The sequence below is a fragment of the Mchenga conophoros genome, linkage group LG22 (genome assembly GCF_057382185.1).
Source record: "Mchenga conophoros isolate Kocher_MC1m ecotype Shallow Benthic linkage group LG22, M_conophoros_male_GT1.1, whole genome shotgun sequence".
Taxonomy (NCBI): domain Eukaryota; kingdom Metazoa; phylum Chordata; class Actinopteri; order Cichliformes; family Cichlidae; genus Mchenga; species Mchenga conophoros.
In genome coordinates this window covers 27,658,051-27,676,376 of record NC_140546.1, presented here as the reverse complement: position 1 = coordinate 27,676,376, position 18,326 = coordinate 27,658,051, and the positions used below count along the sequence as shown (strand labels likewise).

General features: G+C 42.1%; 1 protein-coding gene across 1 annotated transcript in view; it reads right to left on the bottom strand.

The window, feature by feature from the left end:
* Positions 1 to 18,326, bottom strand: part of npr1a (natriuretic peptide receptor 1a) — a 33,399-nt gene that overhangs the window by 5,047 nt on the left and 10,026 nt on the right. Inside the window, exons 3-12 of the mRNA XM_085261310.1 lie at positions 16,537 to 16,727; positions 16,327 to 16,440; positions 16,051 to 16,216; positions 6,172 to 6,266; positions 4,694 to 4,829; positions 3,764 to 3,848; positions 2,943 to 3,063; positions 2,299 to 2,373; positions 2,136 to 2,213; positions 1,721 to 1,825 (exon numbers count right to left, since the gene is read on the bottom strand). Coding sequence (XP_085117436.1) covers positions 1,721 to 1,825; positions 2,136 to 2,213; positions 2,299 to 2,373; positions 2,943 to 3,063; positions 3,764 to 3,848; positions 4,694 to 4,829; positions 6,172 to 6,266; positions 16,051 to 16,216; positions 16,327 to 16,440; positions 16,537 to 16,727 — 1,166 coding nt within the window. The remainder of the gene's footprint in view (positions 1 to 1,720; positions 1,826 to 2,135; positions 2,214 to 2,298; positions 2,374 to 2,942; positions 3,064 to 3,763; positions 3,849 to 4,693; positions 4,830 to 6,171; positions 6,267 to 16,050; positions 16,217 to 16,326; positions 16,441 to 16,536; positions 16,728 to 18,326) is intronic.

Genomic DNA, 18,326 nt, shown 5'->3' with positions numbered 1-18,326 from the left:
ATTGCAAAAACGGTAATGAGATTACCGTTACATTCCCGTAGTAACGCTGCGTTACTAAAACCGTGATTTTTTTCGAGAATGTCTCATGACAGCGACGTAAGCGAGTGCGACGTTCGTGACAACAGCTGTGCGCAGATCAACAACGGACAATATATCGAGTGCGGGAGAGAATGTGAGCGTGCAGCATTTAAAGTGTGGAAGCACTGACCTTACTTTGAGTTTGATTCCATAAAAAGTGACAAACACATTAGCGTCCGTTGTGCGTGGGAAGAAAACTTCTTTTTACAGCGAAAAAATCCCTAAACTTCCGAGCAAGCACCGAGTGCGCAACGACGTAATGGGAAACTCACAGAGAAACTCGCGGATTCTTCAACTGACCACGGCACACCTGCACCAGGGTAAACCTCCGCCTACCCTACTCCTGCTTTACAGGTGAAAATAGAGCAACAGGACTGCTGAGTCTTTGACTTTATTTATTTTCTGCTCTGCTTTACTTGCATCTATTTGAAAGAGTGAGTGTAAACACACACAAAAAAATTATTTTATGTGCTGGAATGTGCAGAAAATAGGTTTAAATATTAAACAAATTTCTTCCAGTCAGAGAATGTTGCATATAATTAAATTTTTGCTTGATGCATAAAGTTAAAAGATTAAAACTAATAAAACAAGTTTTAAAAAGAAACTTTTCCATTTGATTACATTTTGTATGATGGATTATGCAGAAAAAGTAGAATTGGGCTGAAAGATCTATCACTTTATCACCTATTCAGGTTGTAAATCGTGTTTTTAAAAAGTAACTAAGTAACTAAGTAATTAATTACTTTTGAAAATAAGTAATCAGTAAAGTAACTGGATTACTTTTTTGGGGAAGTAATCAGTAATTAGTTACTGATTACTCTTTTCAAGTAACTTGACCAACACTGGTCCTCAGTGACAGACACTGAGGACACTTCTGCTCTGCGAGGACATTTCTGTGCATGGTTAAAATTGTGTACTGAATACTGAATCACTCAGCAGAGTAATGGTGTCTTTGCTTGTGACTATCTGTAAGCAGCAGCTTCAGCTGATATTTGATATTCATTCTTCCTCCCCACACTAAAAGCATCATCCTCATCTCAGAGCACAAACTCAAAATAACTCAAACCGCCTGAGTTGCTCTGTGTTAGGATGACAGCCCTGACATCCAGCGGTCATCTGACAACAACCCAAACCCCCACACGGCCCACATCAACCTTTGCATGTTGCTAGGTTACTGTGCTGGGAGGTTGCTATGCTACAGTGCTGACAGATAACTGTAGCTGAGAGGAGAGAGAACATCTGAAACACAAAAAACATCTCATATGAAAAAATGTAAGGAATGAACGAGCAGAGGATGGCTGCAGTGCTACCTCCTGACTGTAGAAACCACTGCATCATTTAGGTATCTTAATGCCTAACCAGCTTTCAACTGCTCCCGTATTAACACGAGCTCCACACAGCAGCCATCTCCATGTTTGATGTCAGAGTTTGCATCCAAAGAGCTGTCGCGATCTAACCAAAGTAAACTGAGGATGTGGACAAGGTGTGCAGTTATATTATTTGGAAATATTGTTCTGACTTTTTGCAATATTTCTAATCTGTATAAAGTAAAACTGGACCAGGGTTTTGACATGCAAGCTGAAAGTGTCGATGAAAAATAATGCACAGATTTCTAGCAAAACATTAGCTGGGTGTGACGTACCTGAAGGCTGCCTCTTGGACAGTACTCTGTGATGATGCACATGTTCGGCGGGTCAATACAGGCGCCAATGAAGCGGGTCAGGTGTTCATTTTGGACATCTCGCATCTACAAAAACACAGAGGCTGCTACTTTAAATCCTATCATGCTCTACAAACAAAATGGGTAGATTGGTAGGTTGAGATCATTTAGGAGGTTAGATCGGATAGGTGTATACACACACACACACACACACACACACACACATATATATATATATATGCATGCAGGTAGGTAAGGTTTTCAGTCTATAGCAAGTCGCTAGGCTATTATTTCATTTGCTACAAATACAAAAGCTCAACATCCTGCAAGAAGACCTATAAGCTAGGTCAGTCAGGTACAGTGTTAGCTGGTAGGTTAGTGGGCAGATAGTTCTTACATGCTTCAGTTCAAACAGAACCTTCCGGGTCAGTTCGATGCGTTTCTTGTTGATGTATTTGATAGCTGCCAAGTTTCCCTGCAGGAGACACAGTGAACCAGATTACCACTTGACACCATCTTGTTAGAGGAACATGTGATGGGACTGTCAGCGTCTGTCAGACCTTGTAGTATCCGGTTTTAGTGTAGATCTGAAAGTTTCCCTCCATGGTCATCAGAGAACCATAGTTGGATCCTTTCTGCAGACACAAGCACAAACAATCGAGACACTCGGCTTTTTTTCAATGAAGAGTGTAGGTCCTGGATAACATGCAGCACTACCATACGGAGGAAACTTTTTTCCTCATGTTTTGCATGGGTGGTCCAGCCCAGTAGTTACTAATTAATAGAGTAATCAGCATCACAGTGAATAATTATATAATATATAACATAATATATATTATATAAAGAAAAGAAAACCAGGTTTATGGTTTGAAGGAGACTTCAATTATCTTTTTTTTGCACAACTCTACTATACAATGAAGAATTTAGGAAAATGATTTAATTCAATGTGAACAAATCAGTCAGTCAGCTGATCCAGGCCCAGAGAGCTTCCGGTGTAGCCGGGAATTCCAGAAAGGGAAAAATAGAAATCCAGTTGAAGGCTTCCTGTTCCATCTGTTAGTCATTGTTTACAAATGCAAACACATTTCAGACTATAAACTGAAACTGGAAAATTTCAGGAAGTAAAGACAGGCACTGTATTAGGTATAATATGTTTCCAGTGAGTACGGATGATTTATTTATAGTATAATAACAGCTGTGTTACCAGAGACATGGTGAGCCTGCTGCACGCTCTCCTCAGGACTTTATCCAGGTTGCTCATCTGGACGTCATCCCAGGAAACTCTCCACAGCTGAGCTGCAAGCTCGCTCTCCAGCTTCAGCTTCCTGTTCAGCAGACAGGAAGAGAGTGTGTATATGTGCATATGTGCGAGTGTGTGTGTTGAAATTTGAGGGGAAGGAAAATGGAGAGAAAGCTGATGGAAAGGATAAACAGGCTGAATGAGTTACACAGAGATCTGGTGGGGCGGCTGTGGCTCTGGTGTTAGAACCACTGGAGCACTGGCGTGTGTGAAAGTATTAGGTATGGATAAAAGCATTGGATGAATGTCTGCGATTGGGCGGATGAAATTTGTAGTAGAAAGTGCTTTGAGTGTGCTTTGAGGATCTCAGTCAGAGATGCTTGGCTTTACACTAGCGTTTGTTCCAGTTAGGATTATGCTCTATAAGTGGAAAAGCAGCCAGACCAGAGCAAGGGAATGACTTCAGCTTATGAACTGATGATAACAAACCTCCGTAACAGTAGAGTCTCACCTGCCTGTATGGAGTCAGTTTTTGAATTTGAGTGCATGAGTGAGCTTCTTGTCAGTTTTATGCTTTGTTCATTTTCACTTTCAATGACTCAAAATCAAATCAGGGTTTTCTTTGTTGAAGTCAGATGAGGATTTCTCCTTCGAGCCTTCCTTTCTTTCTGGGCCTGATGTGCAGCATGAGTGTAATGATTTAAACTGAGATCTGCCGGGGTCGCAATGGGGTCATACGTCCAGTTTTCATACTCAGTACAGAGATACAAACATGTTTGGCTCACCTGTAGATGAAGATGGTGACAGTAACGATGATGACAAAGACAAAGCAGATCACCATTGCAACCATCTGATGCATAGCAACTGTACCTAAAAGATGAGACAGGAAGAAAATCCATTACTGTTTGCAGGAGTGAGGACCAGTTTGAGCTCTTTTGCTCTGGGTGAAGCGGTTTTCAGTCCATGGGGCTTAACATGTGTTATAAGCAATGATGGGCAGTAAGGCATACTTTTTTAAAGTAACAAGTAAAGTAAGGGATTACTATTGCAAAAAAGTAATTAGATTACTCTTACTTCTTTCCCATAAGCATGCTGCATTACTAAACAGTGATTTTGTTTGTGAGAGTGTCTCATGACAATTTCATTTTAAACTTTATGCACATTGCATCAAGCAAAAGATAAATACTAATAAAAACAAGTTTCAAAAAGAGACTTTTTCATTTGATTCAATTGTATATGATGGATTATGCAGAAAAAAATGCTGATGTTTAGGCTTCAAAATGTGACGTTTTTGTGACGTAGCCTGTGATCTGCAATTTAGCAATGTCACAATACCAGAAATGTAGGTACGAATCATTAAAATTATATGATTATCAATAGGAAAAAAAATTATCATCCCATGTACTTAAAGATAAACTACTTTAATAAATCAATGGCATCCTGGCAGCAAGCTGTTTCTTTAAAGTGTTAACTATATTTTTTGACAGCACAGAGGCTGAAATGACTGAGTATACTGTTAGTGTTACTTTAAAGTTAGTTCCATTAAGTTACCTTAAGGATGTATAACGTTAGCCATTGCAAAGACCCTTTTGAACATATCAAACTTCACTATAAGCACTATATACAAATGCACTATATAAGAACCAGTCCATGCATTGGTTCTCGTGACATCCTTTGTGCAGTTTGGTCTGTAGTCTGTAGTTGTGCGTTCGTACTTGTGAGACATGCTGGGTTGTTGTTCTTGAAGCCACACTTGGGGATGTCTGGTGGCGGAGAACCTTTGGGCCAGTGGAAGTTTAGACCATTTTGCAGGATGAGCTGCTTTATGCTGCTGTTATACACGCACACCACCTGGGAACATACACACACCACAACTGGTTTCTTCACTTTGTTCAAAGCCTGCAATCTCACTTACTCCCTAACAGTATCGAATAGGGCAGGAGTGGCCAACTCCAGGCCTCGAGGGCTGGTGTCTTGCAGGTTTCAGATGTGTCCTTGATCCATCGCAGCTGATTTAAATGGCTAAATTACCTCCTCAACATTTCTTGAAGTTCTCCAGAGGCCTGGTAATGAACTAATCATTTGATTCAGTTGTGATGACCCAGAGTGATATCTAAAACCTGCAGGACACTGGCTCTCGAGGCCTGGAGTTGGCCACCCCTGGAATAGGGTTTATTGGTGTGTCAGGGCCCTGGGTTGGGGACGCAGGGTTTAGAATTTGAACTCTGGTTTGGGGTTAAAGGATGTTCTAAGTTTAATTCTCTGGTGCTGCTACACCAGGCTTGGAGAGTTTTCCTGCCTTGGAGCCAGTGACATCTGGAGTAATTACACTCACCTGCTGCTGATCAGCCTCGTCAAGTGAGTACTACTAACTGGGCGACAGTCAGCACAGGATCGTTGTACAATCAGTTCTCCTGCTAGTGAGGTGAAAGTGTTTCTGTTGGCCAGTTGTTTGGAATATACTTACAGCAGTGTCTCTTGTTTCCAGGTGGATTGAGGAAATGGGTGGAGGGTGCTGGGCACAAGTGTACATAGACACCGAAGAGGGAGCTGGGAACTGACACACGAAGAGAACACGCACTGGGGATTATTGGCACTTTTATTTTTATTTTATTTTTTGTAGGGCTGTCCTGGTTGACACGCCTCTACAATGTTGCGTGGAGATCAGGGGCAGTACCCCTGGACTGGCAGACCGGGGTGGTGGTCCCCATCTTTAAGAAGGGGGACCGGAGGGTGTGTTCCAACTACAGGGGGATCACACTCCTCAGCCTCCCTGGGAAAGTCTACGCCAGGGTGCTGGAAAAGAGAGTCCGCTAGTCGAACCTCGGATACAGGAGGAACAATGCGGTTTTCGTCCTGGTCGCGGAACACTGGACCAGCTCTTTATCCTCTCAAGGATACTTGAGGGTGCATGGGAGTTTGCCCAACCAGTCTACATGTGTTTTGTGGACTTGGAGAAGGCATTCGACCGTGTTCCTCGGGGTGTCCTGTGGGAGCTGTTGGGGGAGTATAGGGTGTCTGGCCCGTTACTACGGGCCATTCGATCCTTATACAACCATTGCAAGAGCTTGGTTCGCTCGTCGGGGTCTCCCCTGACACACTGAACTTTACTCCAGTCGGTTTTACGGTAGCTCTGCAGCCTTTATCGTACCTCTAAGGTGTTACATGACAATGATGACATCAATAGTCTTACCTGGAATTCTCCAGACTCAACATCGGTCATGTCCCACACAGCGAAGTCCATCTCTCTGTCCCCGAACTCGTCCATCTCCACAGGGCCCATCACGCCTGCAGAGACGCCACAGAGCAGATGTTATCTGTTTGTGATCTTGGAGAACACTAACTCTTTTCTCTGTTATTTCTGAGTGTTTGCTTTGCAGCGATGGGGAAATATTTTCACTCAGCTCGGGCACAGTTTGAACTGACGTGAGGTCACGTTAATCTTTTTTTACCATGTTCTGAGAAATGTTTACTTTCACAATCAAATTTATTTATTTGACATATTTTATTGGCACCCTGAATGATGGAAGTCTTTATCTCGCATACCCAAAAGGTCAAAGATCTAGCTTAGACAAACACAAATGTGAACTGAAGCCTGACGGGTTGGTGATGTAATTCTCACATTTCTGCTCCAACATGGAAAAATACTGCGACCACTCTGCAGTCTTCTCAGATCCCTTGACAAACACCAACAACAATAAAAAAAAAAAGGTGGAATGATCACTGACAGAGCGGCTTGTTTACAGGAATAATTCTCCACACTGATTTTGGCTCCTCAGTCAGTCAAACATCTGTCGCTTTTTATTATGCCTGTAGTAATATGTATAAATGCACACAATTGTGTGGAAATCAATCTGCACATTGAAGCATGGCCTCCTCGGGCTCGTGGCTAGTGAAGCAGCTTGTGGCTAGTGAAGTCTCTGAGCCAATTAAACTGCATACAGCTCAACAGCCTGCAGGATTTAAACTCGGGTTCACCTTCAATTTAAGGAATCAGTGAAACAGGAGCTTGTTTTCTTCCTGACCATTATCAGGAATGGAGACACTGTGTCACAGCAAACAACAGCAATATACAAGCTCGAGGGGGGAGGGACCTCAAAGAATCAGCCGACCGACCAACCTTTATCAAATAAAAGCTGTCAGATTTTCTGGTTTTACAGTGGTATGGTCATGATTACTGCAGCCTGCCCCACCCCACTGTTCTGTATGGACATGGAGGGACAAATGAGGGTTTTTAAGCTGAAATGGTTCCTCATTTAAAGCCCTGTGGTTCTCCACCCTGTTTGTAATACCACCAAGCAGAGAGAAGAGATTATTGTAAATAAAATGTCATTGTCAACTTTTTTTTTCTTTTACTCAACAGTTTTGTAATAACTGAATATTTTCTGATTAGCTAGAAACAACAATGCTTCTAGTGAAGCACAACAAAGTTAAACACAGTGAAGCTAGACTCCAGCACAGCCTCATTTAATGAGTAACTGAGACACAGCAAATGTCCATCAGAATTCCCTCATACTCGCTGCATTTTGGCAAAGCTCAGTTACCTGAAACTGTCCTTTAGTGGGCGCGTTATGGTGAAATGCTCTGAAATTTAAAGAAATGTGAATAAACTCACTGAGATGTAATCGTGAGCACCTTTGAGTGCTTTTATGTCTTTCTGTCTGCAAACATGATGAAGGTTAATTTAATGTTTTCTTGGTTCACAATTAACAAAAAGCCTTAGAACATAAACTGCACAATGGAAACTCCAAACAGAAAATCCAACTAAATACAACACATGAGACAAGAGACTAACAAAATAAAACAGGAAGTAACTAAAAGGGGCTATCTCATGCAGCAAAGAGGACTTAACAAGATGCAAGGGACACAGCAGGCAGGATAGAATAGCCCTTTGTTGTCATTGAAAATGTACAATGAAATTGTGGGTGCTCCACATCAACCATGCTGGAGTAAAATATGAATAGTAGACAGCAGGAATAAATAGCAAACAGCTTAAATACATACAATCATGAGGGGTATACACAAAAGGCACACATTACAGAAGAAATTGCAAAAGGCAGTGCAAGGATGCAAATTACTCGGTCTGAAAAGAGTCCACGTGCGAGTGGTCTGAGTGGTGATGGTTACTCAGATGAAGGCTCCGATTGGTGAGGTGAGTGGGCAGGGGTGTGATGTGGGGGATAGTGTTTGTTGACAGTCCGAACAGCCCAGGGGAATATGCTGTTTTTAAGTCTGGAGGTGTGGGACCTGATTGACCTGAAGCACCAACCATAGGGCAGCAGGTCAAACATGTGGTGGGTGGGATGCAAGGCAAGTCATCATGGCCCTGGTTTTTCTGAGACAGGAGGATCTGGCAATGACCTCCAGGGGTGGCAGAAGGCAGCCAATGATTTTTTTGAGCGGTGTTCATTACCTTCGGTCGTTGCTGTGCTTTTTGGAAGTCGAATTTCCCAGAGGAACCCACCCGAGGGATTAATAAAGTTCTATCTTATCTCTCTTATCTTAACCTTACTGTTCTCAGTAGTGGCCCAAGCATACCAAACACCCAGGCATCAGGCGAGCACGCTCTCCAGTGAGGCATGCTAGGCTAGCAGCAGTTTCTGGTCCAGCTTTTTCTTCCTCAGGACACAGATGAAGTGCAGTTGCTGTTAGGCCTTCTTTACCAGGGTGTTGGTGTTGTGAGTCCAGGTGAAATTGACGGAGATGTGGGTGCCCAGAAACCTGAAGGTGGAGAAAGATTCCACCCGTTCTTCATTTATAATGGGAGGGGAGTAGACCTGTCTGAGCCTCCTGGAGTCCATTATGACTTCTTTGGGATATTCAGCTCAAGGTATTTTCTGAGCACCAGCGCAAAAGAAGGACAGGGGGATATTGAGGTGGTCCAGTTTGTTGGTAAGGATGTCTGGGATCATGGTGAGCTGTAGTCCATGAAAAGTCCTCATGTAGTCCTCGGGTAGTTCTTACTATTCCTAGATGTTTCAGTGCTCTTTGAAAAGTGATGGTTAACGATAACTGATAACTATTAGGGTTGTGCGCAACTAGTCAACTAATAGTTGTTCCTGTTACTAGTCGGTACCAGACATACTAGTCGTTTAATCTAATTGTTTACATTTTCTTTGATGCTTAATGCCAGTAAATTGTTGTATCTTAATGTTATGCAACCATCTGCCACCAGATGGAAATTTGTTGGTGAGAAACACCAAAACTCCGTTAATCTCGGCCTGATGTTTTCTTAACATTATCATTAGAATGAGATCACGGATCAAAACGGCAGAAATTAGCTTTCTTGCCCAAGGAGTCAACGACTGAGACTGTCCGAGCTGGGGCTCGAACCGGCAACCTTCCGATTACAAGGCGAACGCCCAACTCTTTGAGCCATGATCGCCCCTATATAGTACATTTTATCATTTAATAAAATTCATCCAAACGTTTAGTAAAAAATATCAAGTTGAAAAGAGGTTTTTGATCTCAAATTTGTTTTCCAGAAACTGATACTTTTAATAATAATGGATTGGATTTATATAGCGCTTTTCAAGGCACCCAAAGCGCTTTACAATGCCACTATTCACTCACACACACTGGTGGACGGAGTAGGGTAAAGTGTCTTGCCCAAGGACACAACGACCAGAACAGAGAGCCCAGGGATTGAACCGGCGACCTTCCGGTTACAGATGCGCTTCCCAAACCCCTGAGCCACGGTCGCCCCTTTTGTACATTGCACCTTGAGTTTAGCCTTTACGTTAGGGCAGCAGGGAAGCCCAGACCTCTTCATCACCACCCCTTCTTCCTGGGAAACATTGAGCCTTTCTCAGGCCAGCCTAGGTGTAATCTCTCCAGCGTGTCCCAGTTCTATGCTGGTATGCTATCCTTATGGCAGGACATTTCTGCCTATAACACCTTGTCCTGGAGATGCCTGCCTCAGCTGGCTCCTTTCAATGTGGAGGATCAGCACCTGTAGTCCCTCCTTAATGACTGAATTCTTCACTCTATACCGAGAGAGAACCCTTCCACCCCACAGACACTTCACCTACTGCCTACTGGTGTTGGCCAGAAGGGCCGATGACGCGATATGGCAGCCTCGCCTCTGTCAGTCTGCCGCAGGGCAGCTGTGGCTACAACTGTAGCTTGCCTCCACCAGTGTGTGAATGGGTGGATGACTGGGTGTGTAAAGCGCTTTGGGGTCCCTAGGTGGGACTAGCAAAAGCGCTATACAAATACAGGCCATTTACCACTTGTATGCGCATAAATAAAAAATAATAAAATTATATCTGTAGTCAAAATGATGTCAGTTAAATTAAAATGAATTTCAGCCAGGCAAGTATCAAAAGACTGCACTTAGCACTTTGTTTTTACTGCACTACAAACCTCTTAACGTGTGTTTCAAGAGAAATAAAATTAATAGAATATATAGAGAATACAATATTATTCTTTAATGGCAAATACTACATAGGCTTGGTGAAGGTTTGCTTTTTGTTAAAGGTTTATATTCATTTCTACTGTTGTCCTCCTTTCATCTATTAGGATTGTTTACTACCACCCCCTCATTTCCCCTCCCCTTCTCCTGTACCCCCATCCACCATCTCACACACCTCTGACGCAAATGCCCACTGATTGATGGCCGCTGACGGTGTTTCGGTGTATGTTGTGGATAAAAGCTGTTCAATCTAATAAAGAGCACACAGAGCAGCCTGTTTATCAGCACCATCAACACACTCGCATACACACTGAAGAAACACACACCGAAATCACAGTGGGACCTGGGCGTCCCGCTCCTGAGTCTGACTCTGGTTTTGATTATATTAGTGCTGGTTGACATATACGTGATAAATATAAGGACATATCTGTTTCTAAGGTACAGCCCTGTTTCCAAAAAATGCTCATTCCAAATATTAATAAAGTAGATGGTGATCCTTACACATTATTTATAGTCCACACAAAGCACGAGATTAACAGGCCCAGAAAAATAAAACACTGCACAGATTTGGCTGCTTAGTTCCTTAAAAATGTTTTATTGTGGTTACAGATGCATGTGTTGGATTCCATTGGTTTTTTTGTTTGTTTGTTTGTTTGTTTGTTTGTTTTTGGGGGGGGGGGGGATAAGTGTTTTTATTTTGATTTATTTATTTACTTACTCTGAACAATCTTTTTAATGTTTTTATTATTCTATGTATATATGTATCATTTTTGTGATTGTGTGGAGGGGTCTGTGTGGTGTAACTGAAAAAAATATCTCCCAAGGGAGACAAATAGTACGGAGCCCCTCTGATGACGTGGTCCAAAAAATAAATAAATTGTGGCCACAAAATACTAATTCGTGCCGTCGAAATAGTATAACGTGCCCACGAAATACTTAATTGTGGCCACGAAATACTATTTCGAGGGCACGAAATAGGTATAACGTGCGCACGAAATGCTAATTTGTGGGCACGAATTGGGTATAACGTGGCAATGAATTACGCATTTGTGGCAACAAAATAGATAACGTGCGCACATCATATTGATACAATTCCTGGACAGCTGCGTAGAGACATAAGCATAAGAGTAGGCTAAACCTATACACCATGGACAGAGACAGTATGATTGAGGTTTTTTTAGGCTGGGAATGAGCTACAAATGCATTTTGAAAAGCCTGGCAATGCAAGGAACCATTATTACGGAGAGACATTTAAACGGGATATTATGAGCCCAGCTGCTTTACAGACGTAAGTACGACCTGGATGCCGGGATAGATTTTATTGTCAACCAACTGCAAGGGCCTGGGAAGGATCACGGTTATCGGTCAAGTGTTTCGTGCCCACAAATGAGCATTTCTTGCACACGTTATACCTATTTCGTGCCCTCGAAATAGTATTTTGTGGCCACAATTTATTTATTTTTTGGACCATGTCATCAGAGGGGCTCCGTAAAATAGAGAGACTTTGACTTGTAACAGAAAACAGCACATGGCCGAAGTTTAGCTCGTTTTCCTCTGAGCTGTATCACCTCATCTTTACCTCTCTGAAGAGACAGACTGTTGCAGAGTAAAGCAAGGGGTTTTTATTGTCTTTTCTTTTTGATAAAGCATATTGTTATGATTGGATCACGGGACCCATTAGTTATGCAGCTGGTGCCTTCCTCTGTGTTTCTACGTCAGTCACCTTTTTCACTCACTGTGTTTTTATACACCTCTCTGCATTTAATCATTAGTTATTAATCAGTCTCTGGCTGTCTTCCACAGCATGTCTTGTCCTGTCTTCTGGTTTATGCCTGTTAAAAGGGAATTTTAAAACTTTCTGTCTTTCATTGAAATTCAACATGATAAGTCTTTGGACTTGTTTCAATTAAATTTGAGACCTGACAGAGTGTAAATGATTACATTGTTTTTAGCAGTCGGCCAAGTCTTTTGGAAACAGGGTTACAAAAATACTACAACAGAAATAGCACTGCGAGGAAACCAGGCTCGAGCTGTTCCAGTTTGAGAATGCAGTTGTAATTTATCCCAGTTTAGACTAGTTTTCAGGACTGACCTAACTGGTTCTTCATGGCAATTAGGAAATGCATAGAAAAACATTTAATTCCACTCCCTCCAACAGACGCTCTGACAGCCGAGTCATTATGGGACATGAAAGCTTGATCCTAAACTGACTGGACCATCGATGGACGTCCTTCCCTGATCCACACCAATCGGCAGCACAGGATGGTAACCCAGTCCCCTCTGGAGAGTTTACGCTGCACATGGACCAACGTGTGTGTGTGTGGTTGTGGGTCAGAGTGTACCAGTGACATGGAAAGAGAACACTGGAGATCAGTGTGTTCACACTGTATATTAAAATAGGATCTAACCATGTTAGCTGATGAAGTGCTAATCTGCTGTGTTCTGTTCCTTTAAGCAGTTTTATTGTTTTTATGTAATTTAAAAAAAAAATCAATGTCATGTTCGGTGTGTGCTGTAAATGAATGATAAACCAGGAGGAGATTTTTCCTGCCACCATGTTTGCTTGCTTAAAAAAGTCACCCTGAGAGATTCATGTGTAGCGTTGTCTGCACCAGTCAGCAGGCTCACACTGTGCTTCACATCTGACTCACAGCTGCAGACAGTGTTGGGGAGTAACGGAATACATGTACCGCCGTTACGTATTTAAAATACAAAATATGAGTAACTGTATTCCATTGCAGTTACCATTTAAAAAGGTGGTATTCAGAATAGTTACTTTGCTGAAATAAATGGATTACACTGCGGTACTTTCCTGTTTCATATGTTAGGCTGTCCCCTCTCTATTTTTGGTAATTCCACGCCGGTGGAAACCCAAACAAAACACAGAGGCTCTAATGTCTGTGTCTCAATCTAGCGTCTCATAATGACGTGAGGAAATATTTTAAAAAATGATTTAATATGTAGGCAATAAGAGAGTGTTACAGGCATCGCCCTAAAGAATGTAGCCTCTCATGAGCAGTGTAGTCTGGGCTGCAGGGAGAATGGACTGCCATACCCGTTATGTTTCTGTGAGCGCGAGGGAGGGAGAAAAAGGAAAAGTACGAGCTGTCACCGAGCAGAAACGGGAGCTGGAAGCATGTAAATATAATAATAACCACTGCAGCCAAAAAGAGTCCCTGACGAGCCCAGTTGTAAGTAAGCTATTAAGACTCGACTGTACACTGTGTTCGTGTTTTCTCTGAAACAGCAAGTTCCGTTGGAGCAGCCTTTCAATGCCTCTCTCTGTCTCTCGCTAGCAGTCGACCCAGACAACAAAGTAAAGCTAGTTTTCAGCTACGAGCCCGACACGGAGCCCGACGTATTAGCCAGAGGCCCCTTTACTACGGTTCGGAGCCGCGGACCTGTTTTATATACGTACGGAATAGTTTTCTATACGAGATCGCTGCAAAAAGTGCAGCCTCACCTAATGTCCACCCTACTATTACTCATTTTATATTAAGACTTAAAAATCTAGTTGTATTCGTATGGCGAGTAACCTTCAGTAATAGTAATAAATCACACAGCAATAGTACATTCATGTAGTTGTAAAAAAGCATGATAATATATGAAGTAATCCAAAGTATTCAGAATACGTTACTCTCATTGAGTAACGTAACGGAATACGTTACAAAATACATTTTGGGGCATGTATTCTGTAATCTGTAGTGGGATACATTTTAAAAGTAACCTTCACAACACTGACTGCAGATGAACAGGTTGGCCAGGTCTGTGAAGCCTTTCGTCCTCATTTCTTATGCATTATGAAACTTTATTATACATGACCAACTACACTCTCTCTTATACACACAAATATACACACACAGATCGGATTAGCGCTCATCTCCAGCTGAGTCCGGCTGTTATATCCTGTGGTGGACATTCGTTTTCTACACCTGGACCCCCCCCCCCCCAATCATGTTTGTAATCTTCTCCTCTCCTTCCTGTCTGCCCTGCTATCTTTTGCCCAGTCTGTTCTTCTGTTTGAATAGAATAGAATAGAATAGAATAGAATAGAATAGAATAGAAAAGCCCTTTATTGTCACTGTACATGGTACAACGAAATTGTAAGTGCTTCAAATCAACTATGCCGGAATAAAATATAAATCGAAGACAGCAGGAATGAACAGCGAATAGGCGAAATATATACAATCAAGAGCAAAATATACAAAAATAAGAAAGACATTGCAGACTGTTAAAAACACTGGTGGCTTCCTCCCAGTAGGTGCATCTGTGGTATCAGTTTAAAAATCCTAAAATCTTCAGGAAAGTTGATCTTTGGCCTTCAGGTGACCAGAATTTGACCTCCTCTGAGATTTTTAATAGATGCACCTATGGTACCAATTTCAAAATTATTTTGTCACTTTGTTCTCGAGTCATTGCATTCACAAAATCTTTAGTGTCCTCGCCGCCTGTCCTGCATGATGTCAATAATACCCCCATCAAAATGCTGCATTTCTTAAAATGAGCTCTCAACTAAGATCTTTCAGATGTTAGAGAATAATATGAAAATCTTTTTTTTTTTTATTGTTTTTGCGCACAAAAGAACAACAGGACATTAACATGCTTTACCCCCTGCAAATTCTTAGATTAATCATAAGCTGGAAAGCTGTTCATTTTCCAGCTTATGATTAATGTCATATTATGGTTCAGGATGACACTGAAGAGACCCTGTCCCTGACCTGTGCACTCAAAGGCCCCGCTTTCTCTATACCTAAATCTGCGAGCACCAAGTTACATCTGGAGCATGATAACTGTGTTATCTGTGTGTATTATGAACTGCCAGTGAACACTTTTTAACTAAAAACTTTTACAAACTTTAGACTTTAGATCAATGAATACCATACAGCTTGTTAGAACAAGAGGTGATTCTAGATCAACTGCAGGTGTGAATGTCTCTGTGTGTCAGCCCTGTGACGGACCGGTTATCTGTCCAGGTGCAACCTGTCTCTCGCATTGTGACAGCAGTGTTTTAACTTGAACTACCACTGGAGCCTCAGGCTGGACTTCAGTGACCTGAATCAACTTCTGTTGTCATTGTCGACATTAGCAACATGCATCCACCAACCACAGCTCATAAGGCATTGACAGGGTGATGAGGTGTGTGAAAGTTGTGCAGTTGCGTTTAGCCAGTGGGTGAGCAGGTGACCATATAGCAAGGAGAGCAGCCGACCAGGTTTGAGTCCAATCCTCTCTGTGTCTCCCCACTTTCCTGCCTATCTCCACTGCCACTATCCAATAAAGGCAAATCTAAAACCCAAAGCTTTAGTGTCGGTGTTTCTTTTCACTTGCATTTGATCTGATGTGTTCCTATGTTTCTTCGGCTTTTTCATACAGGATTGATTGGATTCCTATTCATGTCCAATCTTCAGTCTAAATGAATCCTAATTAAAACTCCAAAATGAGATTTTACTGGGACCCAGTACTGGGTGTCCATGACCTCTACTCTGAGTCCAACAGCATCACACACAGGCAGCCAATCAGAGAGCCACGTGTGGTTTTCCAGTTAGTTAGAGAAGTCTACACCTGTGCTACTTTACTCAGTTACTTGTAGTGCACATGCGATTTTCAGCCCAGTGCTGTGCTCTGATTAGTCACCCGCTGACAAATATCTGTGCTCACCTTTGATTGTCCTGTTCCACATCCTCCGGGTCACCTCATCTCCTCTGGGCCTCTGGACTGGTCCCAGTATTGGTCCCAGTCCTGGTCCTTGCAAATTCAGGGTCTCGTTCAGAGCATGAGCGTACAGTATCACCCCGTCGTAGAACCCTCCGGCAATCAGGTTGTACTGAGGGGACAAAGCATGTGATTGTTATAGATGAATATCAGTCTCTCACATATTTGGATAAAAATTTGAAATATCAGATTCAGTTAATCAATAAGGATTGTTATTTGTACCATAGAGTCTCTGATGGTGAAGTTGAACATCGCCTTTGCGTCTTTTTTCAGAGTTTTAACAAACTGAAGATATTCGGGATTCTGGGGCTGCAGATACGTCAGCACTTTCACACTCTGACGAAATCAATAACAAGCTAATCAATTGACCGGATCACTTTACATCAGTGAGCATCCTTTAAAATTTAACAATGAAAGAGCATCTTGTCTCACCCTGAAAGCATTGCGAGCCGCATAGTCCTCCTGGTCTCCTCTGAACCAGGGCCTGATGGGAGCGCTCCCGTCCAGACCCTCAGCAAAAAGATCAATGAAAAAGAAGACATAGTCCTCCAGCTCCACCCCTTCCTTCCAGAATTGGACCATCAACGTCCTGAAGATGTCCCAGGAGCAGCACATGTACACAACTGAAGACAAAGAAGCAGCAATGTTATTCCATAAAGGAAAGGATCAGAGACAGCTGCCAACGCTTGATGGTAAATCTTTATTACACACACCATGTGTGCTTCATGGTGTGACCTGCGTGGAAGCCTGGATAACAAAAGCCCCATTCCAGCTCATCAACAAGACTTCTCAATTTCCATGACCAATACTTTTCATCAATGACCATTTTTCTGATGAAAAAAAATAAATGTAATGGCAACCACCAGTGCTACCCCTCAGTCTCATAGTACACACACCTGTGCTGTAAGTTTGATACTCCAGAAGAGTCCTTCTCGAGGGTTGGGAATCAAGAACTGGTTCTTGTAGGAAACTGGTTCCCAGTAGTCCAATTCTTTGGAACTGTTAGTTTGCCTGCCTATCGATCCTACGTATCTGTTCTTGCACTCACACTACAATCAGCTGATTTCAGTTAAGGTGTCAGAGAGGGAAAATAATGACGTAGTCACATTTATTTTTTTTTGCACTAAAGGATGGAATAAATGGTAAAGTGGATCTCTGCATGCATGACAGAAACAACCGCATTATGCTGCTAACATAACATTGGTTCTTTGTAAGCATCTGCCCAGACAGCATGCTAATGCTAAGCCCGCCAACAACCCAGGGTGAATGCCAACCCCAGCAGCCAGACCCTTAACTTCAACATGTAAAAAAAAAAAAAAAAGATGAGCTGCAGCCTCCCTTTCTACCTGTTCACATTTCATGTTTTTGTGCTGGTTCGGTGTGAGATTGTAGCCTCTCAAGTTTATATTGTTAAATTGTGATTATGAGTGTTTCAGCTATTTTACAGAGTAATATGAAAGTAATGTAACGAGCAGTATAACAAATTACTTTCTCCTGGGAGTAATTAGCGTTCGATACTGTAGACCATAATATCCTATTAGAGCGATTAGAACATGCTGTAGGTATTACAGGTACTGCACTGCAGTGGTTTGTATCATATCTATCTAATAGACTCCAATTTGTGCATGTAAATGGAGAGTCCTCTTCACACACTGAGGTTAATTATGGAGTTCCACAGGGTTCAGTGCTAGGACCAATTCTGTTTACATTATACATGCTTCCCTTAGGCAGTATCATTAGAAGACATAGCATACATTTTCACTGCTATGCAGATGACACCCAGCTCTATCTGTCCATGAAGCCAGATAACACACACCAATTAGTTAAACTGCAGGAATGTCTTAAAGACATAAAGACCTGGATGGCCGCTAACTTTCTGCTTCTTAATTCAGATAAAACTGAGGTTATTGTACTCGGCCCTGAAAATCTTAGAATTATGGTATCTAACCAGATTCTTACTCTGGATGGCATTACCTTGGCCACCAGTAACGCTGTGAGGAACCTTGGAGTCATTTTTGACCAGGACATGTCCTTCAATGCACATATTAAACAAATATGTAAGACTGCGTTCTTCCATTTGCGCAACATCTGTAAAATTAGAAATATCCTGTCTCAGAGTGACGCTGAAAAACTAGTTCATGCATTTATTACTTCCAGGCTGGACTACTGTAATTCATTATTATCAGGATGTCCAAAAAACTCACTGAAAAGCCTTCAGCTAA